Source organism: Sciurus carolinensis, chromosome 7, assembly GCF_902686445.1.
Source record: "Sciurus carolinensis chromosome 7, mSciCar1.2, whole genome shotgun sequence".
NCBI lineage: Eukaryota > Metazoa > Chordata > Mammalia > Rodentia > Sciuridae > Sciurus > Sciurus carolinensis.
Genome location: NC_062219.1, coordinates 52,319,315 through 52,345,722, shown reverse-complemented (window position 1 = coordinate 52,345,722; position 26,408 = coordinate 52,319,315). Strand labels below are relative to the sequence as shown.

General features: G+C 32.7%; 1 protein-coding gene across 1 annotated transcript in view; it reads right to left on the bottom strand.

Annotated features, from left to right (window-relative positions):
- Rev3l (REV3 like, DNA directed polymerase zeta catalytic subunit) overlaps positions 1-26,408 on the bottom strand; it is a 178,255-nt gene that overhangs the window by 35,057 nt on the left and 116,790 nt on the right. The window contains 7 exon segments of the mRNA XM_047559512.1: positions 2,609-2,815; positions 4,743-4,851; positions 5,826-6,070; positions 8,308-8,449; positions 18,162-18,280; positions 21,908-22,026; positions 24,824-24,941. Of these exon segments, the coding sequence (XP_047415468.1) occupies positions 2,609-2,815; positions 4,743-4,851; positions 5,826-6,070; positions 8,308-8,449; positions 18,162-18,280; positions 21,908-22,026; positions 24,824-24,941 (1,059 nt within the window).

Here is a 26,408-nt window from a genome sequence, read left to right as displayed (position 1 = left end):
CTAATACTGCTTACTCTGACCCATTTAACTTATACCTAGGAGGGTACACTGTGCTATATGAGGGCTTCAGCAGTACTAGGGGGAGGTGAAGAAGGAAGAACCAGTAATTAAATTAACAGATTCTACTAGTTTGTGCCATAGTTCCTAATTTGAAAATATGACTACATTTAGAGATAAAAGATTTAAAAAGGAAAATAACTAGTATTACAATTTAGACAGTGGTTGGAATCCTCAGAAGTCATAACAAAAAAAGTAAAGTAGCTGGGGGAGGTGGCACATGCCTGAAAGGTGAGACAGAAGGATCACAAGTTCAGAGTCAGTCTCAGCAATTCAGGAAAGCCCTAAGCAAGATTCTATCTCAAAATTAAAACTAAAAAGGGCTGAGGATGTGGCTCAGTGGTTAAGTGCCTTTGGGTTAAATCCCCAGTACCAAAAAAACTCTGGGAAAAAGTAAAGTAACAAGGTTGAAAAGAATATATGTCATATAGATATCATTATCATAAGTATTAACAGAATTTTAGAAGAAACAAAAATTTTAATTTATGAAAGAACAAATCAGTGATAATATCTGAGACAGAAACATTAATCCACAATTATTATTTACATTATTTATTCTCTATATTCTTATAGGAATTCTTGCTTAAACAGTGTCTTTCTTTCTCTATGATAGTCCAGATGTAGCATTTTTTTTTTGGTGTGATCTTGACATATCAAATATTTTTGACTCTGTATTCAATGAAGGAAAGCACATGACCACTGTCAATAATCCATCTGCCTTTTTAAATGGGGCTGATTAGCTTCCATATTTACTTCATCGGTGGAAACTTTTCTCTTATTCACTAAGAGGTCTTTCTGTGATGTTAGATTCTTTCTCCACTTATGATTTCATGTGGATGTTAACACCACATTGTACTGTTGTGTAAGTTATACATACTCGTGGTTGTTAGCCTCAGACTATCTGAGAAGGCTAGGATCAAGAACACATGTTACCCAGTACGACATTAAGTAGTGGCACGTTCCTCGTAGAACTCTACTCCTACACTTCCATTGTTAGTTCAAAATTACCCCAAATTCTGTTTATTCAAGGGTCAAAATATTTATATATTTTAAGAGAAGTATTTCTTGTTATGGTTTAAATATGTCCCCTCAAATTCATGCACTGGAAACGTAATTCCCAATGCAACAGTGTTGAGAGGTGAGATCTTTTAAGAGGAGATTAGGTCATAAGAACTAAGTCCTTATCCATGGGTTAATGTCATTATTATGGGAGTGGGTTAGTTATTGCAGAAGTGAGTTCCTGATAAAAGCATGAGTTTGGCCTCCTTTACTCTCCCTTGTTTTTGTATGTGTTCTCTTGTCCTTCTGACTTCCACCAAGGGATGATTCAGTAAGAAGACCCTTGCCAGATGTATCCTTTGATTTATGGACTTCCCACTCTCAGGTATTCTGTTACAGCAGCACAAAATGAACATTTCTGCATTGTTTTGTTATAAAAATATATTAATAAACAATTTTAAAATTCAGAGGTAGGGGGTTAATTAGGAAATGTGGACATGGCCTAAAATTTTTGATATTCTTGTTCCACATTAGTAGTATAATCATTTTCTTTTTTTTCTACTAGATCATATAGATTAGTGTTTTTCAAATGTAATAATATTAACTACTAGAACTAATAAAAGTATTTTTACATTTCCTAAACCTATAGAAACATAAAACTTGATATAAATTTCTTATTGCTTATAGACTTTACAGTATAATTATAAAACCAAAAGATCTATCTAGTATGAACAAAATCATTACCCAAAAATTCAAGTTAATAGCATTAGTTTTTGCATTATGGACAGTATTTTACTACTTGCAATGTGAATATGCCACTGCCTGTCTTGCACAGGTTTTTGGAGTTCACTTTGCCTATTGTGAGCTATGTGGGGATCCATTCTTCCCTTGCTTTTCTACTATCTAACCACTGTAAATCTGGTGTATCACTATATCCTCTGGCCTTCTTTTGGCAAGAGAAGGTCATTAACATAATGAGTTTACACTGTTCTTTTTTCTTACTAGTAAATTATTATTCACTGTATTGTGTTCATAGCAAAAAAAATTTAAAGAAATTTGTCTTATTCTATGAAAAGAGTCTTTCAATTTTCACTGAGCACTATAAAAGAAAGGTTTTGCCTCATATCTACTGGCATGCTAGTAAAAACGGAATGATTTTTATTCTGATATTCAGAGAAGTCAACCTATCTATAACGAGATCTCTATTTAGCACAAGTGAAGGAATTATTTAGTTTCAAAACTGTAAACACCATTATAAAATTGGCACTGCAACCTAATGCTAATACATGGATCCAGATTATGTAGAAATATATATATATATATGTTAATCTTTAAAACTATTGCTGAAATAAAGACAGTTTTCATAGAGAAAACTCAAAAATTCTCAATAATATTGAGAATAAAATAAGAATTGGCATAAAAAATGATCCTATATTATGGAAAGAAGCCCCTTAATCTAAAGTTTCAAAACAAAATGAAATGCTTGAATTAACATTCATTCTTTTGATGCTGCTTCAGTCTCTTGAAGATACTAGAGATAGACGTCACTTACCTCAATACATGGCATTCTCCCAGAAAAATTAGCAGCTGTATAACCGAATGTGACATTTGCTATCAGTTTTAGTCCTAGCTGACGTGCGTTGAGCATTCGTGACAGGGCTCTGTCTTGCTTGTACGTCTTCATCGACTGCTTTACCATGAATCTAGTTTTCAAAATTTCTTCAAGCATTCTTGGCAGCACACCCTTTCTTACTGAAGGCTATCATGAAGGAAAAAAGAATGTGTAAAATCCCTCAAACAGTATAGATTTAGACAACCAAGAAGGAAACACAAAGTATAATAATTGCCATTGTCATGAATTGAAACATGCTAACAATAGAATGGCCATATGACTAGTGGCCATCAATACAAAATCATCACATTCTATTTCTTTTGAAGAGGATTTTTCTCCTAAATGGTTCCTATAATGTTTATAAATCTAATGTATCACTTCTATGTGAGCTGAGAAGCCTCCAGGAAGGAGGATGTCAACTAGTGCATAAGTGACCACATAATAAGTTCAGAGGGAAATGTTGTTGAAAACTTTGATAAAAACCCCCATCCTTCCAGAAAGACACATGGAACTTGTATCACTCATAAACAACCTCAGTTTTTAAAGATCTCATCCTATTGACCCCACACAGTAATCTGCATGGAACTCCATTTATCTACCTTGGAAGAATGATGAGCTGGGTTGACTCTGCTGACATTCAAACCTGCAGTTCCAGGGACTCTAGGTATTTCAAATCTGATGCTTAGACCACTAAGCCATCCCCTCCGGCCTATATTTATTAGCAATCTGGAAGAGGGGATGAATAGTGAAGTGATAAAATTTGTTGTTGCCAAAAAAAAAAAAAAGAAAAAAAAACCATTTGTATTAATCAAGACTAGGGAGAATTTATGAGAAAACTCCAGTAGGAATGAAAACCACAAAACAGTATTAACTTTGATGATTCACAGACACGTGCAAGACTATATATGTTGAATTGAACAATTAAAACCTCGGGTATGGGATAATCACACTTTTGAATATTAAAAAATGTTTTCATTAAGCTTTACACATTGGGTCAAATGCAGATGTAAATTTTAAAATGCTGTTAAAGAGAGAAAATAAATATATATGTATGTATGTATATATGTTTTATATATTTATATATATGATAATAACAACATATTCTAACCTCTAATTCATTTGGTGTACCTCTTAAAACAGCCATAATATTTTAGGATGTATTATAAAAAGAACAGGGACCAAATAAGCAGAAATGTGTATGATATGGTAATTGATTTCTACATGGAGAGAAATTTAATTAAAAAATCTATTTTCATGACTCTAAGTACATCTCATTTCCTATATCAGACCCTGGAAATACCACATTTTAAAAATTTCCAAAAAAGAAATATACCATGAACTCTCGGTAAAAACTGTCCTCATATTTAAATTACTAATTGCAGTTTAGCATTACCTCTAACTAAGAATGATAGATACTTCTGATAAATACACCAGGATGAATTTGAGAGTTGGCGGGGTCCACTGTACAATCAATCACCCTGCTTCATGATTCTAGTACAGATTCTCAGCAAAGGAAATAGAAATGAATGAAGTGGAATATAAGAAGCAATATAATCTTCTATTTATCTTTAATGATTAATTTAAGAGGAGTTCCTTGGTTTCTTTTGAGGGAAAATAAAGGACAGAAAAAAGGGGACCCTATTACTTGTTTGGATGTCTTCTTAAAAATGCAAATAAGAAACATTAGAGTGTCATTATGTTTAAGGTAGAAAAACAATTAGTAGACTGCATGTGGTAAAGCAACTTAAATTTTTGTAGGTACCATCTTTTGCTACTGAAGTCTGCTAGATTCTTATAGGGAGCAGACACTATGCATGTGTATAAATTTATTTCTTGCAATATTGCATTTAATGCAATTTAACAGTTAAGAGATTGTAAAGCTAAATTAAGGCAAAACAATATGACTGTTTTTTTCTGAAGTGATTTCTTAGATGATTCCTTTATCTTTGACTTAATGAGATAAAATATTCAAGCAAACTTTGTTTTCAATTCTGTGCCGACAATTTCAAAACCACTATTAGTTCTTTAAAAGTTAAGGCATAGTTGATTTCTTTCATTTAGAAAAGAGTATTACCTTGACAAAAGCTATTCCATTGGGGGACACTGTGATATCATGCCTAATCTGGTAAAGTAAATCTGGAGGTACTTTTAGAGAGGTACAGCCAAATTTGAACTCATCATACCTGTTAAGAAAGAAAATATTAAGCAAATACTTTCTCAAATCATAAAATAGTTTTTAGGCAATTTTAGGAATCTTTCTAATTCCATTAGAATTCATTTAAAAACATCAATTAAACATCAATTCATGTTCTTAGTAATATGTTTACTTGCCTTATTACCAAAAAGCAGTTCTTTAAGTATTCATAATTTACTAAAAGGACATTTCTTAAATGGTACTATATTAAAATCTATGGTTAAATCTATACTGAAAAACCAGATTTCAATTCAATCTATGATCACCTTATATTAAGTTCTTTAAAGGAAAATTTAAACAAAAAGATTATAAATTACTTCTCTAAATTCCTTTAATGAAAAGACAGGATTATCAATACAATTTTTCACAAACTTTCTCTATAAAAGAGTGAGTGTATCATAGACTAAAATGACACCTAGGTCTCAAATACACAACAATCATTATAAAAGGAAGACTCTGTATTTCTTGGAATTCAAGAATAATATCTATACCTTTGAGAATTTAAAATGTTCTGATGTAGTCCATAAAATTTCATTAATACGAATTAATAAAATCCACAATTTAACTTTTTAAAAAATCAAAGTCTTTCTTAAAAAGAGGATGTGATAACTAGAATTATAAAATCATAATCCTCAAACTGTTCTACTAAAATGTGATATATATCATTAATTAAAAATAATTTTCATGTTAAGATAGACCATAGATATTCATATGGATAAAAAGATGCAAGATGATCTATCTATTCAGGATCCTCTTCACATGAAGCATCCTCCCAAGAAGCTGAAGCAATCATATCATGATCCATGTCAGTTAGTAAGGCAACTACAATGAATGGATGAGTTGTGCTACAGCCCATTCATTTTGCTCACAGGACAATGTGAAGCATAAGGAGATACTCAAAAGAAATTTTAGTTAAGAAGTATAAAGCACAACAATATAACTGGAAACATGAAAAAGCCTTACTTTCCCAAGTTCTCCACATGGCCAAGGCAAGTTGAAAAACAGTAGTTGTATGCAATCACAATAGAAGGATATAGTGACTGGAAATCCAAAACAAGAACAGAGTTGCTATAGAAGCGTGACTCAGGCTCCATAATTAGGGGAACACACTGTGGTGCTCTCATTTGGGATCTTTGTTGAACACTAGGTGTCACAGGAATATAATTCATTGGTTTAGCAATACGCAGCATCATTGATTCCACACGGTACTGCAAACAGGGAGAGATGAGAATTCAGTTTAAATACAAATATGTTGGTCATTTGAATATATGATAATCATCTGAGGATGTTTTACTCTTCAGAATAAGATTGCATGATTTTTTTTGTTTACTTTACCTCAGAGTTTACATGTAAATCCTTTTCCTAGTCCTATAACTTTAACAAAAAACTATGAAGCCAACGATTCACAAAAAAAGAAAAAAAAAAGACGTAAATTTTGGAAAGACAGATACAATTAGATTTCTTTTTATTTTAAAATATAGTTATACCTAAATAAGCAGATATAGAGAGAGGTCTACAATTTCATTTAAGAAACTGGTCAAGGGCTGGGATTGTGGCTCAGTGGTAGAGTGCTTGCCTAGCATGTGTGAAGTAATGGGTTCAATTCTCAGCACCTCATAAAAACAAGTAAGTAAAATAAAGGTTAAAAAAAATAATTTTTGACTTCTTTTTTTTTTTAACATAGAAACTGGCCAATAATCTTTGAGAAGTTTATTGGGAAAAATTAGAGAATATGAGTTGTCAGGAGACTGGAGAAAGATATATGTTATTTCAGTTTTCAAGAAGAAAACATAAGGATTTCTGAATTGGTCCCTAGCAAAACTGGACCAAGTAATTACTGATTGTAATAACCACTATTAAGTAGAGAGTTTGAGGAATTATAAAAAGAAAACACTCAAAAACAAAACAAAACAAAACAAAACACAAAGCTGGTACGGGTTCACTGAAATATTCTCGTGTTTTTTAAAATTTTTATTCTTTTTAGTTGTAGATGGACACAATACCTTTATTTATTTTTATGTGGTGCTGAGGATTGAACCCAGTGCTTCGCATGTGCAAGGCAAGCACTCTACCACTGAGCTACAACCCCAGTCCCTCATGTGGTTTTAAGGTGTCTTTGCCTTTTATTAAAAGTCAGTACACTCATACGTTGCTGGTGGGTTTGCAAATTAGTGCAGCCACTCTGGAAAGCAGTGTGGAGATTCCTTAGAAAACTTGGAATAGAACCACCATTTGACCCAGGTATCCCACTCCTTGGTCTATACCCAAAGGACTTAAAATCAGTATACTACAGTGACGCAGCCACATCAATGTTAATAGCTGCTCAATTCACAATAGCCAGATTGTGGAACCAACCTAGATGCCCTTTAGTTGATGAATGGATAAAGAAACTGTGATACACACACACACACACACACACACACACACACACACAATGGAATATTACTCAGCCATAAAGAAGAATAAAATTATGGCATTTGCAGGCAAATGGATGAAATTAGAGAATATCATGCTAAGTGAGATAAGCCAATCTCAAAAAACAAAAGGACGAATGATCTCACTAATAAGCGGATGATGATACATAATGGGGGGTGGGAGGGAGGCAATAGTGGAGGAAGGAGGGGCTGTACAGAGGGAAAAGAGGGGTGGAAGGGGTGGGGGGAAGAAAAAATAACAGAATGACTCGAACACCATTACCCTATGTAAATGTATGATTACACAAATGGTACGCCTCTACTTCATGTACAAACAGAGAAACAAGTTGTACCCCATTTGTTTACAGAAAAAAAGAGCTCATATAGTTTCTAAAACTTGTGAGGGAATAAATAAAACAGATTACAACCAATGAACAGGTAATGCTAAAGTAGTTAAAACTCTACTTCTGCTATATTTACTGATTTGGTGGATTGAGGAATATCAAAGGTAATTAAAATAATCAAATTTAAGGCTTTTATAAGATAAAGGAACTGAGTGATTAACCTAGTATTTCTGATGCTTAGCCAAATGTTTAACAAGACACAAGTAAATAAGTATTTGTTAAACAAAAGCATGAACTTATTTTCAGTAAAGTGTTTGATAAAATATCTAATTATATCATTGGGAAATTAGTTACAAAAATACACATTAAATTGCTTCTAAAATCATATTTTTCTTGAACATTTTAAAAACATTATATAGACCATTTATATTAATTTTATTTTTACATTAAAAATTTCTATTGGGATCTGGAACAAATTAAAATTAGAAATGTAAAACAAGAGGTAGACTTTCTTTGCTGATTCCCCAGTTCTAAGGGGCATTTCTAATCACACTAACAAGATTTGATTATCTAGATATTGATTAGTTGGTATTAGTTTTAAAAAAATGAAATCACTTCAAACACCTCAAAAGTAAGTGTATTACTTAAACAGAATTTTCAAGTGTGCAAGAAAAATTGATTACCTACCTGTGAACCCCGTGTCAATACATGTAAAAACTGAATGCCAAAAAGTCTAGCCATTTCACTGGTTTTCCCAATCAGGTCCAGCTGTTCTAACATCTGGAGATTTCCACGAACACGGCTAACATAATGATCAACCATTTTCCATCTGTTAAAAAAGAATTCATGGTATGAACATTAGGAATAAAGCTGAACACTTGAAACTAGTACTATTTTCTGCCCTAAACCTACATTATAATTAAGAGTGAGGTCACTCCAGGTAAGAAAGGGTCAAGATATGAGCTTTTAAGTAAACTATGTTAAACATTATAAAATTTCAGGCTAGGATTATGGCTCAGTGGAGAGTGTTTGCCTAGCTAATCTCCAACACCGTAAAACAAACAAAAACAAAAAAAGAAAATTCCATGTATTTTATGAGCCTAAAACCTAGTAGCAATATACAAAATTTATACTAGTACTTGTTATTAGGTGGTACCACCAAGGATAATTATTTTTAATATTTTGCTTGATGTTGCTCTATTTTTATTATAAAAATTAATATTCCCTCTCAGGTATCACTGGTGATTATACAATAATTATTTATCCTATCTATAGGTTTTTAAAAAATATGTTTTTTAGTTGTTGATGGACCTTTATTTTCATTCATATGCAATGCTGAGAATCGAACCCAGTGCGTCACACATGCTAAGCAATTGCTCCACCACTGAGCCACAACCCCAGTCCCCATCTACAGGTTTTTAAAAACATAAAGTCTTAGTGTTCAGTGTAAATACTAGTTTAAAACAGCAGCATTTCTTATTCTCTTATGAAAAGATAGTATTTGGTGACAATTTAGAACAAACAGAAAAGTAACTTTAAATGAGACAATAACTACATGGGATAAACATATTTCAAATCAGTATTTTCTATGAAAATACAAAGGTTCTATTCTATAGCTTAAATTTTTTTTAAAGATTAAACTCTACCTTATCTTTCTAAAATTTTATTTTTATTGGTGCATTATAATTACATATAATAGTGGGATTCATTATATCACACTTGAACATAAACATAACATATAATTTGATCAGTCTCATTCCTTAGTACCTTCCTTTCCCCTTCCCTCCTCCATGACCTGTTTGTTCTATACTATTAATCTCCCTTCTATTATTATTTAGTTTATTTAATTATAATTATGTATTTGTGGAATTCACTGTAGTACATTTGCACAAGGATATAGCTTAATTTGTTAGATTTCAGTCCTCAGTACTTCCCCAGGTTCTTCCTTCCTCTCTCCTTCTTGATACCTTTCCGCTACTCTATTGGTCTGAATTGTTTCTGAGAGATCCCCTTTTTATTCCTTCTTTCTCTCTTTCTGGCTTCCATATATGAGAGAAAACACTTGACCCTTGACTTTTTTAGTCTGGCTTATTTCACTTAACATGATGTTCTCTAGTTTTATCCAGTTACCAACAATCAACATAATGCCATTCTTTTTTGTATCGGCAGAGTTACACTCCATTGTGTGTATATACCACATTTTCTTTATCCATTCATCTGTTGATGGGTACCATAACTTGGCTATTGTGTATTGTGCTGCTATAAAGCACGAGTATGTATATACCATTATAGTATGCTGATTTTAGTTCTTTTGGATAAGTACCAAGGAGTGGGATAGCTGGTGATATGGTTGCCCCACTTTTTCTGTTACAAACAAGCAAGCAGTTAACAATAGCAAAAAGCCCTTGCTAAATACATAATAGGAAGTTAATTTAAGACTATATTATTAAAATATAAAAAAATGACTCAAGGGTCTATTACTAAGGGTAAAATTCATTCATTTATAGATTTAACATTAAAGTATGTTCATCTTTGTATGGCTTTTACGACAATACAGTCACACAGTTTTAAAAGTTAAAAAATCTTTTCCTTTGATACATCACTAATACAGATAGAAAAATCAGAAAATGAATGTGAAGGAAGAAAAGAAATGAGCCAATTATCAAAATGGCAGATAATAACAACTGTTACAAGGATGTAGAGAAACTGGGACCCTAGTAATATGGCTGGTGGGAATGTAAAATAATGTAGTTGCTTTGAAAACCAGTCTGGCAGATTCCTCAAATTGCAAAACAGAGTTACCATATAATCCACCAACTCTACTCTTAAATATATATCCAAGAAGAAAGAAAAGACTTCTACGTTGAAAAACTGAATGCTAACATTCAGTGAAGTATTAATCATATGCCAAAAAATGGAGACCCAAATGTCCATTAGTTGATGAATGAATATATAAAATGTACTATAACACCATATAATAGAATAGTATTTGGCAATAAAAAATGTACTGATAAATACTATAACAGACAAATCTGAACATTATACTAAAAGAAGCATGTCACAAAATAACATGTGATTTTGTATTGAATTGTTCAGAATAGGCAAATTCTATGGGGACAGAAAGTAGATTAGTGGTTGCCTAAGGAGGTGGGCCAGGATGGTCATGGTTTTAGTTCCAGGAAGGGTTTGGAAGATTAGAGGATAATGGCTAAGTGATGCAGGATTATTTTGGGGGTCAAGATAAATATTCTAAATTAATAATGATGGTTGCACAACTGTGAATATACTAAAAGTCATTGAATTATATGCTTTATATGGGTGAGCTGTAAAGTATACATATTATTTGAATAAAAATGTTAAAGACAATTAGCTAACATTTAAAAACATCCTAAACTTGAATACTAAATTCTTTAACAAAATAAATAGAAACACTTTTTTTTAATAACTTGCATTTTAACCTAATATATAGATTATTTCCTCGTATTTATTTTTGTAGTTATGAAATATATTAGAATATAATTATAATTTATCACTGAATGCTTGTTATTGAATACCCTTCATTACAATAAGTAGTGCTGTGAGGAATATTTTTATAGATAAGTCTTTGTACAAATGCTTATTTCCTTAAGATAGATACCTAAATTTGTACAAATGCTTGTTTTCTTAACATAAATTCCTAAATTTGGTCAATGTTTTCAACACATAAGAACACAATTCTTTCCAGAAAGGATTTAATAATTTACATTCATGTAGTAACGATAAAGAGCTTGTTTCCTTGCATCTTTGTCAACATTGAGGGTTATGATTTTTAGTTATACTAGTTTGCAGGCAAAAAAATAGTATCACATGTTAATCTGCATTTTTGTTTTAGATTAATGTTACTCTTCGACAAAACAGATTTGCCAAATATAAGTGTGGTATAATGCATTATGTATAGATTGGTTCCATCCCTTTAAAATCAAATGGATTTAATGGCTCACCCCTTCTGTAAAAGGAATTGGTGGAACTGTGGAATAGTTCAGAAAAGCAGATACATTTACACTTTGCCCTTTCTCTGGAAAGAGAGTAGACCCAGAGAAATATGTCAAATGAGACACCAATATTATTTGTGAAAAGGTCAGATGGCACACAAGTATTTTGCATTTATGAACGTAAAACATGAACAGAAGTGTAAATCAAAACTAGAAAGGTTTATTAGAAAATTTAAGAACAATAAACATAAAACATGTACAAGCCTGTCTTACTTAACAGACAATGACACTGAATATGAATGTTCTTTGAAAACAAAAGGGAATGATTCAAGAGAATTATCTATTAGAGTACAATGATAAAAACTGGGATATGTTGGAAAATAAATTTATTTAATTCTTTCTGCACTGTTTCCCACATCCTAAAGTCCTATTAGTTTTTATAAGACATTGATTGTGCCAATGTTTTTGTAATTCATGGTACAATTAAGAAACATAATCAGCATATTAGAAATAAATTACTTTAATAAGGTAGATGATTGTGTACTTATTAAGGCCAGTCATTTGTATGCCACATATAAGGTAGACACTTGAGTATTTCAGCTGTTTAGATTTTTTCCCTTAAGATTTATGGTTCAGGTCCTTTACCCATATTTTTCCTATTCATTTGAAGTGTACAATATAGTTTATACATAATCATTATGTTGAAAATTATTTTCCCATGTCGTTAGCCCTTTAAATTTGTTGATGTTGTCCACTGAGGTACAAAAGATTGGGAAAATGGTAAAAAGTTAGTCTATGCACATAGTAAATACTATGTATATAAAACTGATTAGCTGGGAGTAGTGGCACACGCCTGTAACTCCAACAGCTCAGGAGGCTAAGGCAGGAGGATCACAAGTTCAAGACCAGCCTCAGCAATTTAGTGAGGTCCTAAGCAACTTAGAGAGACCCTGTCTCAAAATAAAACATAAAAATGGTCTATTATTAGAGTTTAAATAAATAAACTTAATACTATGTATTTTAAAAGAAATATTTTTATTAGACTATATATAATAATGATGTACGCACATACATACAATCATCCTAAGAGATTTTTTCATTTTGGTTGAGACTTCGGAGTTAGTCTTAGGTTCTAACCATGGCCTCCATCAGAAGTCACTAGGTGACTACAGGTAAATCATTTAACCCGTTAGTCCCCAGTTTTAATGTGCAAAACAGGTGTAAAAGCGAATACAATACATGTAGCTGCTATTATCATAATTATAGTACTTACTATTTCCCCATTTTATTTGTAATCCAATTTTCTATCCTGATAAGAAAGTTATACCAATGAATTAATTATTTATTGGGAACCTTGTGTGTACTAAAAATTTTATATGCACCATCACATTTCTCATTTCACTTTATGAGGTAGAACATTTTAACATCTTTGCATTACAGATAAAGAAATGGAGGATTACTGAGAGATTAACTGTTACAAACCTACTACACCAAGGTTATGAATCTATTACATCAGAACCTGAGCTATCGGTCAAAATAAATTATGAATTTGCAGGCAAATGGATGAAATTGGAGAACATCCAATCTCAAAAATCCAAAAGGCGAATGATCTCACTGATAAGCGGATGATGACACACAATGGGGGGTGGGAGGGGGGCAAGAATGGAGGAAGGATCTGCAAGATGGCAGATTAAGAATAATTGCCCTAATGAATTTCTAGTATCACAGTAAATTAATTATTTCTTCACTAAGCCAAAAGTAGACCTATTTCTTGTTCATCTCATCCTATATTGATATTTTCCTTTCCACTGACTGGTAATCAGGTAATATTACCAACTTAAAAATACTTTATCTTACATAAGTAAAAGTTATTTTACCAAAGGATAATTTAGCTTTATAATTTATCAAATAGCTGTCATTTTTATTTAAATTTATTCTCATATAGGTATGAATATAAAAATACTTTGAAAAATTGTTTGAAGTATGTGAGCTTTTTATATTACAAATTAAAAAGTGTTCTTTCTGAAATAATATAACTTTCATTACTATTTTCTAGTTCTAACTACTAGTCACATGGTATACATTTTTTAAAAAAAGTATGGATTATTGTGGTCCTTAAAAAATTACAATACAGCAAAGCTCATTTTTTTAGTTTTTTTCATTGCTATTAAATAATTATGCCATCCTCCTAACATTTTGTCTGAGTCAGTTGTAAAGAGCAAATACAAGTTTTTATGTGGAGAAGATGAAGGGAAACGTAACTATAAAGCATGAATTAATCAGGCAGGCCTGGGTACTAATGAAATGGGGGTACTTGGCACATTCTAAGGGTACAGGGTATTTTTTGACTGAACATTTGGGGAGAAGGTAAAAAAAGATGATAGGAAAATTCCAAATAAAAACTCACTTATTCTTAACTTTTTCTAAAGATTAGCTCTACAAGTGGAGGAAAAAATTTATTAGATTATCTTCTTGAGCTATACACATAACCCTCTGTTCCTAGGTCATAGCTCTAGCTTAGAAACTGAAACTCTTTAATAACTATGCCTTGGATGACAGATGAAATCAAGCTGGTATTATGAGTTCTCTATATCTATAGAATTAGATTAGAAAAGGTTTTATAGGCTGATTTGGGAATTTTTTCATGAGATATAACATTGTTTTATGGAAAAATGTATTCTAAAACCCTAACAATAATACTTTGGGAGAACATAATTCATTCATATCAATAAGGAGCTTCAAGATGACCAAATCTGGATTAAAAAATAAAATATTACAACAATTAGAACATTCTAATGCTTTGCAAACATTTAATACAAGCAGTCCTTGACTAGCAAGTTCCTTTCACTCTGAATTAATTTGCAAAAAATAAATCATATTTCCTTAAAACACTGCAGCAAACACATCAAATAAAAAAGAGTCCTTGAAAAAGAAATGACTTCAAGATTCTTGGTAAGAATTTATTTAAATTTAGCTGGGCATGGTGGCACATTCCTGTAATCCTAGTGGCTTGGGAGACTGAGGTTGCAGGATCTAAGTTCAAAGTCAGACTCAGCTACTTAGTGAGACCTTGTCTCTAAATAAAAAATAAAAAAGGCTGGGGATGTAGTTCAGTGTTTAAGTACCCCAGGGTTCAATCCTTTGTACCACCCCAAAAGTTACTTAAATTTAAAAATAAAATTCTCATTGCCCTAACAGTCTCTAAGAAAATGGATGTCTGGTCTTTTCATATAACATAATCCATTTAATATAAATGATCTAATATTTAATCTAATTCCCTTATGTAGAATATTAGGTCTAGTTCTCAATTTTCTTTGGCAAAAACAGAATTACTTATCCTACATAATAACTAATTAGAAGTAGTAAAACATATATTCAGAGCATTCTAGGACTTATAAACAACTGAATGTGGTTTTTAAATGTTAAGTCTAATATGTGTTAGTTTATTTATTAGCATATAACTCTTGTAAGCTTCTTTTTCTATTATGTTTTTTTTTTGGGGGGGGGGGGGTACCAGGGATTGAACTCAGGGCACTTGACCACTGAGCCACATCTCCAGCCCTATTTTGTATTTTATTTAGAGACAGGGTCTCACTGAGTTGCTTAAAGCCTCACTTTTGCTGAGGCTGGATTTGAACTTGAAATCCTGCCTTAGCCTCCTGAGCTGCTGGGATTACAGTCCACCTCTCTCGGCTTCTATTATGTTTTGATCAAAAGTTCGGTGCTTTCTGTAATTTCAGCTCATTTCTGTGAGATTCCTCAAAAGGATTGTAAGATGAGATGAGATGCTCAGAAAATGTACATCAAATTGTTTTTAGGGCTTTAGTTTTTCTATCCTCAACACCATGTAGTCTTACACTTCAGTAAGCTGAATTCACTCATTTTAATTATCAAACACATTAATTTTGTTCTTTATACCACTATTTTTTCAACTTATTACTATCATTTTACCTTTAACTTATAGAAAAGTAGAGGTAAAAACTTCCATTTTTCATTATAGTGGAGTAACTCATCCTGGACTAATTCTCCTGCCTAGATAAGAGTCAAGTTAACTGTTTTTGGGCAACGAACAATAAAAAGTATAAAACTGCTTTTATAGAAAAGGGGAACTCATGAGATAAACTTCAGCTCAGCATGAACATAATTTCCTAAACATAGTACAGTATATTAGAGTTTAAGCCAAAGAGGCAGAGCTTATAGTTCAGGCAGCTTACAGCTTGGATCTATGGGATGGGGCACCAGAAATAAGGACCTATGTAAAAGGCAGGAATTGGGGTTCAGAAACACATGTGAAGTTCCTTGTGACTATCCCAAGGCTGAACTAAAAATAGCAGAGATAAAATCCTATTATTAGAGAGTACTTGCCTAGAGGCTGAGTTTAGTCAGAAGAAATCAGATAATGCTGGGATTGGAGGCTTAGTAATGAAAGAGAAAAATCATTACTCATGTATTAACAACTTACTGGCATTACCCCTTATTAACAACTTATTGGCATTACCCACTTATTGGCATCCAGTTGAGAGTCCAGAAAAATGTGTTAGGAAGGTTTTGCTCTAGAACAAGGCCTACTTTTATTGTGGTTTGGATCTCTAATGTCCCCCAAAAGCTTGTGTGTTGAAGACTGGGTTCCCAATGCAGCAATGTTCAGAGGGGAGGTTTTTGGGTAATGATTGCATCATGAAGGCTCTAACCTCATCAGAGAGTTAATCCATTTTATGGGTTAAACATCTGAAAGGACAACTAGGAGGTAGAACCTATGGGAAGGTAGAGCATGATTGGACAATCGAAGTAGGTCATTGGAGGTATGACCTTGGAGACTATATCTTGTCCCTATTCTCCTCCTTTCTTTCCTTCTGTTTCCTGGCTGGCATGAACTGAGAAGTCTTCATCTGCCATGCCCTTCTATCAGGATGTTCTGCCTCACCCCAGGCCCAGAGCAATAGAGTACGTCAACCATGGAGTGAAACCTCTGAAACTGTGAGACAAAATAAACTTTTCCTGCTTTAATTTGTTTCTTGTTAGGCATTTTTGTCACAGTGATGAAAAACCAACACAACTACTCTAGAATTTAAAACCAAGCCCTGATAATATGCACAGAGGACAGTTTTGAGACTGAGTCCTATCAAGCTGGAGGGGCTTAGGAAACACTGGGATCTGATATATTCCCCTATTCCATTCATGGGCGTGGCACTGAATAACAACCAACTATCACTGCGAAAGGGCAGAAACATTTCCATCCTAGATCTCAGGTAAAGGAAGACTGCTACTAAGGAAGGAGCAAGGCTGTCTCTGAAGAAGGAAAACTGCTTGGGCCCAAGATCTGGCAGTGTGAAACAGAGGTCAAATGACACTGTGGGAAGAGCAGGAATGTTGAGAAAGTTTCATACTTGAGCTCTAGGAGAATAGGAACTTCCAAAGACAAGGGTGTATCAGGAGAATTGAGAAACTCCCTCTGCTTCCACTAGAAGTCTTGTAGAGAGTAAAAAAACAGCAGTTAAATCCAACTTTGAAAAGAAAACAAATTACATACACTAGAAAAGTGAGAATGACTGTTGACTTCTCATCAGAAACAATGGAGACCAGAAGAAAAGGGAATGAAATCTTTAGAGTGGGAAAAGAAAAATAAAACTAAAACTCAATTGCTGAATGGGACACAGTGAAAATCTTTCAAAAATAAGAATGAAATAAAGACATTTTCAGATAAATAAGAGTTGAGAAAATTTTGTTTCCTGCAGATTTGTAATAGATAAAATGCTAAAGAAAACAGATCGGCAGTTTCTTAAAATATTAACGGATACAAACCATATTGACTAAGCAATTCTATTCCTAGAGAAATGAATGCATGTCATACAAAGACTTGAATACAAATATTTATTCTAATTTTATTCACTATAGCCTTAAACTAGAAAGCACACAAATGTCCATTAATAGGTGAATGGATAAACTATGGTATAATCTTACAACTAAATACTATTCAATAATAAAAATAAATAACATGCAACATGTTGAATCTTAATATGGTTTATACAGCATGGATGAAATCTCAAAAAGCATTTTCTGAGTTTCTTTAAAGAAGTCAGACACCTAGGGATTGAACAGAGAGGTTTTTTACAACCTGAGCTATATCCCCAGTCCTTTTATTTTTTTATTTTGTGACAAGATATCTTTAAGTTGCTCAGGGTCTTGCTAAGTTGCTAAGTCTAGCTTTGAACTTAAAGTTTTCCTGCCTCAACCCCTTGAGCTGCTGGGATTACAGGTATGTGCCACTGCACATGGCAGAGGAAGATTATTATTTCAATTTATAAGAAGTTGTGGAACAGGCAAAATTAATCAAGTAATAGAAACCCATTTAGTACTCACCTGGATGATTAGGCTTTGGGTAGGAGGACTGCAAATTTATTCAAGGGAATTCTGTGGATGTTATGTTCCTTTTCGTGACTGGGATAATGGTTATAGAGGGAACACATTTTTCAAAGTCATTGAACAATACACTTTAAATGTGTGCATTTTATTTAATATGACATGGTGCTGATTTTAAGAGATATTCTCTTCAGAGTTGTGAAACATTACCTGTATAGATCTGTCTTGTTATCAAACCAATCTGACAAGACCCGAAAGGTAAAGAGGGGAAATCGCTGATGTAGAACATGAAAGCTCACATTTTCAAAGGTGTAGTTAGTTAGAGCCACCTAAAAGAAGAGAATAAGACACCATTATAGTAATGCTTATATTTAATGTAGTGAATTTTGTTCTAAAAGATTTGAATATCATTTTAAACTTTTCATAGTAGATATAAAAGTTATTTTGTAAAAATCTGTATTATAACTAAACCACAATTAAGTCAAAACTACATATAGCTTACTAGACAAAAATGTTCATTAAGAAATTAAAGGCAGGCATTCATTGTCCTCCCAAGAATTACATCAGTAATAGTACGCAATGCACAAGCATTCCATAGCCACTTAATTTCATTCCAAAAGCAAAAGATTAAAAAAAAAAAGGACAGATGTATTTACCATCTTCAAAATGCATAGGTAAAAGCTATATTAATGAGAAAATACTGAAAAAGGGCCCAAATTTGCCTCTCAGAAATACCTATAAGACAAAAGCAATCTAGACAATGTCAAGTATTTTAATGCAAAGTGGAAATTAAGGAACCAGTAGTCCCCATTCTTAGGTCAGCCTGAGATTCTGGGGAGTAGTTCAAACAGCACATCACATTTTTAAATTACATTATAATTTTAAAATATTTACTTTCTATTTCTGTAGCCCAGGAGTTAAAAATGAGATTAAATGTTAATCTTATTCTAGTGCAGTGACCCAAACTGGTCTTACTTTATCTACAACTTCTGTCAAACACCAGAATAAACAGTACTGGGATGCAGCATACTTCATAACACATCACACACATGCACACCTCGAAAGATTGCAAAAAGGTAGAAAAGACAATAGGATAAAGTAAAAAAGACAACCAGATTACATGAGGATTGTAAAATTGCTAGTAGCAGAATGAAAACACACTGAAAGGAATAAACAGCCGAACAGATTCTACTATAAATTAAGTCAGTGATATGGAGCGCAAACCCAAATAGCTTTCTCAGAATGCAGATAAGGACAAAGAGATGAAAATGATGAAAGAAAATATATGGGGAAGACACACAGAGAAAACAGTATACAGGGAAGATATACGGAGAATGGAGAATTAACATATATAGACAGTTAGGTTCTTAAAGGAAATGGAAAAATCTAAATGGTCAAATCCAACCCTCTTTATTCTGCATTTCCGTCTGTAAATCTGAACATGGCTGGCAGGTATCACTTTAATTTCCTCATGCAAATATCAAATTTATATTTTCTTAATTATTCACTGTTGAATTCTCCTAGATAGCTATTTTACACTCTTCAAAAAGTCTCTCCAAGCTGGGCATAGTGATACACACCTGTAATCCCAGCAACTAGGGAGGTTGAGGAAGGAGGACTGCAAGTTCAAGGCCAGCCTCAGCAACTTAGTGAGACCCTGTTTCAAAATAAATAATAGAAAGGGCTCGGGGTATAGCTCAGTGGTAGAGTCCCTAGATTTAATCCACAGTATCACAAAAAATAAATTAAAAAAAATTCTCCACAATCCTCATCTTTATCACAGCAGGGATTCCTAATTTACTGAGAAAACTGAAGCTATCACAAGAGACTGTTCACAGATTCTCACTGTTTCATCTGTTTGTCTATCAGCATCTACACCAAAAGGTTCTGCCTTCCTCCCTACTGTGGCAGAGGAACCAGCAATGCTCCTACATTTCCTAAAATCAGGCCTCCATCTTGGATTAAAGATGGCATTCCATATTTATTGAGTTGAATCAAGTTTGTTTCCAACCCCCTTGGCAAATTCTTCGGTGCTGGGGATTGAACCCAGGGCCTTGTGCTTGCAAGGCAAGCACTCTACCAACTAAGCTATATCCCCAGTCCCTTGGCAAACTCTTGAAAGGCCAAGATTAAGTAGATAATCCAGAGGCCTTTAAGTATAATCTTCTGGGCAAGGTTTATTTATTCTTTCATTAAAGTAGCTAAATAGTTCTTTAAGAGTCAGTGTGTTCATCACTCGGGAACAGTAAAAATTCTATGTTCAAAATTTCAAGACAAGTGAAAACTAGTATATTAAATATTTTTTTTCAGTCATAAAGAATAAAATTATGTCATCTGCAGGAAAATGAATGAAACTTGAAAGCATTGTTAAATGAAAGAAAACTCAGAAACTCAAGTGTCATGTTTTCGCTCATAGAGAAAGAAAGAAAGGAAGATACATATATATACACATACATAGAGTGAGAAGAGAGAGAGAGAGGGAGAGAGAGAAGGAGGTTGGTTAGATCTGAAGAGCAGAGAAAGGAGACCAGAGGAAGGGAGGCAGGAAGGGAAAGGGAAGATATGGGGTGAAACTGACAAATCCTGTTTTCTATTGTAAGTGTGCATACACAAACATGTAACAAACATGTAACAATGAATCCCACTACAATGTATAATTATAAGGCAATAAAAAACAACAAAACCCCAGAATTTAAAAACTCAAACTAGGCACAGGAAAGATACTCCTTTTAACTATAAACTATATTTGGCAGTACAACTGTTGAGTAGACATTTTAGAGAAAACAAAAGAGTTTTACTTTCATTTAATATACTTTTATGAATTTAAGTAGCTTTATATAATGACTTTTATATAATTTTTATTTATTATTTACTTATTTTTGGTGCTGGGGATTGAATTCAAGGCCTTGTACATGATAGGTAAGTGCTCTGCTACTAAGCTACATCCCCAGCCCCTATATGATTTTTAATAAAGAATAAAGAGTAGTTTGTGAAAAGAAATCATGAAGATACAGATAAAAGATACAAATTAAAAAGGAACCTCTGGAATTATTCAAAGGCAGAATACATAGTTTGAGGGTCCTATACTATGAAGAAAATTCTCAAGGGCAGCTTCTATGCAAAGTCATTACCTAGTATTTTATGAAAATCACCAAATTATCAGGAATACTCTGGATTAGGAAAAACAACAACAATAAAACCTAACAAGATAACTGGCCCCAACTAGGAAGGGAGAGAAGGATAGAAATATCCAACTCCTATTTTTCTAACAGGTGTTCCTCACATTTTATAAATAAAGATCAGAAGTATATATATTTAGCTTAGATTAACAGAAAACCTTTCTCATTGAATATTCAGTTAGACCAGAGAAGGCACTGAACTTACAGATGAAAAGATCCCTGAAACTAACGTTCGAAAATTTGTGTTTATATATTTATGTGTCATCACAGGCAATATGAGTGAGACTGCAGGTTGAAATGTATGATGGAATATCTACACCAAACCTCTGTATTGTCCACATCCTACGCTATGTCACTAGGAATTATTTTGAAGTCATGAAAGTATTTTAAGAACAATTCAATAGGAGAAAGCAGGCAACTTCAAGGATGTAAACGTTATCTAGAAAATCATATGATTTAGACTTTCACCTGGATTTAAGTGCAAAAATAAAGAAATTATAGAATATTCAACACATAACACAGTATCTTAATCATAGCTATAGACTTTTTCGTTGTTGTCTCAGACATAAATAGAAAAAATTAAAATAATACAATTAAAGTGTAAAACCTCTGTAGTTTTGCATTTTAGAAAGTAGTTATTTATGAATTGATCTAAGTAAAATAATGATAATTCACAAAAAATTAAGTTACAGAGTAGACTATACTAATACTCTATAATGATTCAATTTTTATACTGATCTAATCTCTTAATTTCAAAAATTTTAGATAAAACACTACCTCATTTCTCATGATTCTCCAGAGATTTAGTGTAATTCGGCCAACGATATTTATCTCACTCATTGTATCTGATCCATAGTCATCTCTTTCAGTTGCAAATCTGTTCTCTATTTTGTCATCTATAGAAATAAATATAGACTTTATTAGAACTCACAGAAAACAAACTTTCAAGCAAATTATGCCAAAGTAAATGAGAATGATAAAAATTAAAGATGAAGATTAAGGGTAAAATGAAATTCACAGTCTATATTATATTGGACTAAGAATAATCATTTTTTTTGACTTAATAAAAAAGTTTTCTTCCTTAAATTATGAAGAAATTTTGTGAAATAAGTACATCTGAAAATATCACTCTTCTTCTTTCTTTACAGTGTTGCCCCCTCAGTATCTGTGGGGGATTGGTTCCAAGATCCTCTGCAGATACCCAACTCTGTGAACCTCAAGTACCTATATAAAATGATTTAGTATTTGTATAAACCTATTCATAGCAATATACTTTAAATCATTTCTAGATTATTATAATATAATCTACATTTCTAGGTGATTTATAATATTTAATAAAATATAAATAGTTGTTATATTACATTGTTCAGGGGGATAATAGCAATGAATAAAGTTCATACATGTTCACCATAGATGAATTTAAAAAAAACTATTTTTGATCTATGGCTGGTTGAATCCATGCATGCAGAACACTTGGATATAGAATCCATGGATAACGAGGGATGTCGGTATATTTAAATAATAGACCCATTCCTGTTTAAATATGGTGATTTCTGCTGCTACTTTTATAAATACTTAATGCTACAGCATTTATTAGGTTTTAGCATAAAAAAGGTCCATTGATAAAAATTGGTCATTTCTTGGAAGAAATGATAGTTCTTAACTTAAAAACTAAACAATTTTCTGAAAATCTGTTGACATCAATTAATGATGTTCATATTTAGCATGAAATTCTCAACTGTATATGGAGATGAAATGTTCCTCCTAGAAAACAAAGTTCTGAGCCCAGTTTCTTAGGTGATGATTTTACCTAGAAAAGAAATTATATGTTTCTCTTACATAATAATAATACTATGTATAGGTGAATGTTGTTGATTAAAGGCAATGGAATAACAAAAATATTTATCATATATTGCATATCTATTATATTCTGTGAACTTTATTGATGTTTCTTTTATTTAAATGCAACCACAAATTTCATTTGGCCTTCTAGAAAATTCTACTCAGAAACATTAAATACTGCCCCAGGTTATACAATAAAAGAACTAGTATTCTAAACCAGGATTACCTCACTCCAAAGGTCATGTACACTTAGCTACCCAACTCTATTTCTTACTTTATGTTAAAGAGACAATGTTTAAAAGTTGCCTTTTTTAATTTTTTTTCATTTAGCAAGAATGCTTTTATAATGTTTACTCTGATCTCAGGCATTGCTCTAAGTATTTCATAATCATTGTGTTAGTTCTATTATTATTTACAGTTTATAGATTAAAAAACTGAGGCATGGATTGGTAAGTAATTTTCTGACATCTAGCTAGACAGTGGCCTAGCAAGGATTTCTCCAGACATTGTCTAGAATTTGTATTTTATACTACTACTATGTTGCCTCCCTAATTATATTCTTTTTATTGTACCCTGTTGCCTCATAAAAGTGGTTTCATCAATCTGAAAGGATATAACCTCCCTGCCCCCACACACTCTCTCTCTCTTTCTTTCTTTTTTTTTTTTCTTTTTCTTTTTTTCTTTTTGGTACAGGGGATAGAACCCAGAGCCTCATGCATAATAGGTAAGCACTCTAACACTGATCAAAATCCCCAGCCCAGTACATAAGCTTTAGTCACTCTTCTGATCCAAGTTATATGCCTTACATGTTAGAACTAATTAACTAAAAAGCCCATCTGAACACTAGTGCTGCTTCTCCTAACCTAATAGGTGTTGAAAAACAGATGTATTTCTGAAATGCAAAAGACATAGAAGTTACAAAAAGTTTACACAATGAAAAACTCAAAGTATCTCTGCCTTTTCATTCTAAGTTTTTGCAAAGTGCAAAATAATTACTATCCTTAAATCTTCCAGCTTCAAACTTTTCATTTAAATTATCAACATTTAAGACATTTTATTGGAGTCATATCCTCTGGGAGATGGTCTTCTAATTAATTTTATCAATTTTATATTTGATCATTTAGTCCCCCAAAGTATATGTTATTTTTTTTTGAGTAAGATTTGTGGTGCGCCTAAAACAAATACATCAAAAATTCTGTACTTATAAAGAAAACAAAAATATAAAAAGTGACTTATAAGCTGTAAGTAATTTGGTATGAATATTAATGTCCCTCGTCTGCAGTTAGAATCAAACCTTTGGAAACAGTCTTCACAATTCATGCAATTTTTTAGCCTGATATTCAAAAATCAATGATAAATAGGTTAACTGTTAATATCTTTACTCTTCTTGTTCTTCCTTCACCAACTGAATGGGAAAAATAAACCAAACAAGTACAATAAAATATGGTATATTGGGTCAAAGAAATATTAATCAGCTTTGACATGACTATGAAGACCATCTCATAATACAGGAAAATACTTAGGATAGGATGATGGATGAAGGAAGCATAATAAAAATGCAACCTTTGGTATAATTTAAGTTATATTAAAAAGACTTACATATGAAAAATGACTGAAAGGAGAAAAAAAATCCCAAGAAATACATTAACAGTATATGGAGCTATGAGATTGGGGGATTTTTTTTTTTTTTTTACCTTTCTTGATTTTCAAATTTTTTCTATAACGAGGTTATATCTAGAACTTAACACAATTTAGTATTAAAAACTGAGCCAGAACAATAGTACTTTTTAACGTCTTTCCTTTGTCTACTTTATGACAGCTAAACCACAAAACATTCACAATTCTACATACCTGGTACTCGAGAGATCATCTGACATAAGTCAACACTTAAAGCAGCAGCCCTTTGTAAGAGATAACCCCAGGAATGCATCTGAATCTCATAACCTAGCAGAATATCGGGATCATACCTAAAGAAGGAAGGAAAAAATTAAACAAGGGCCACACGTTTGGACATTTAACCAAAAGAAGTCATTTCTTCATGATAGAAGGTATGAAATAAAATATATATTCTATAATGGATTACAGATGGGGAAGGGATGATAGAGTAGTTCCTACAGAAATTTTATATAAGAAAAGGATGGGTAGAGTACCTGAATCAAACTTAACTTTTGTAAAATGAGCATATTTTTACTAGGACTGGGTATTTGATGTGACTTGGGAAAGAGGCTGATGGAAATTGGGGTGGAAAGCCAGATCACTACCACTGATGTATATGAGCGATGGTAAAATTGAGAATATGATATAGGTAGAAAAGGGTGTGAAATGTAAAAAAGGCATTTGTGTATATGGTATTTGAAAAGATCCTCTAGGTCATTCTGTTGCCACTTTTCTCCTAATCCATACTGCTCTTAAATAGTTTTAATGCAGAGAGTGGAAAAGAAACACCTTCCTTTTCTCAATTTTAGTAATAACTTATTTCTCACACAAAGGAAGGCCAGAGAAATGACAAGTTTGTTCTCTCAACATAAGAGGAAGATGATTTAGTTTAATGGTACAATGAAATATTACAGAGATTAAAAGAGGGGGAGATTCTTAAATGTGCTTACTGTGGGTACACAGTCACATGGGTAAAGATAACTGACATCTTGCACCTAGCTCAGGAGTCTCTTTGTGGATCCTTTTGGAACCTCTGTGTTGTGATCATTATGAAGAAATATCTGGTTACAGAAAGGAAAATAAACTTGAAAATTACTTCAAAGGGAAAACTGCATGGGAAGAAAGGAACTGATTGTAGTAATGAGTTTTGAGAGCAAAAACTATATAGTAGTCCTATGGAGAACCTCAAAATTACTCTATTATTCTTTATAATAGCCAAAAACCAGAGTGAAATGTCAAAAAATATTTTTTATTTTAAAGTTCAATTTAAAGCCAGGCACAGTGGTGTAAGCCTGTAATCCCAGTGACTCAGGAGACTGAGGCAGGAGGATCATGAATTCAAAGCCAGCCTCAGCAAAAGCAAGGTGCTAATAAGCAACTCAGTGAGTCCCTGTCTCTAAATAAAATACAAAATAGGGCTGGAGATGTGGCTCAGTGGTTGAGTGCTCCTGAGTTCAATCCCTGGTACTGCCCACCCCACCTAAAAAAAAGCTGGATTTTACCTAACTAGTGACAAAGCCACTCTGAATTGTGGGATGTGTGGCCTGTTCAAATTATGTTACCTACTACCCCTAAGCCTTAGTTATTGTCTGCAGTATTGAATTATACTAATTTACTGCTATAAGTCATCTATGGCTCTGAAGTTTATGATATACTTATATGATATATTTATATCATAACTCTATAAATTTATGATATAACAATGGAGCATAAGCAAATCACCAAATATTTGGAACTGGTTGCTAATATGTTATTAGACTTCCATAGATGCTTTTAAAAG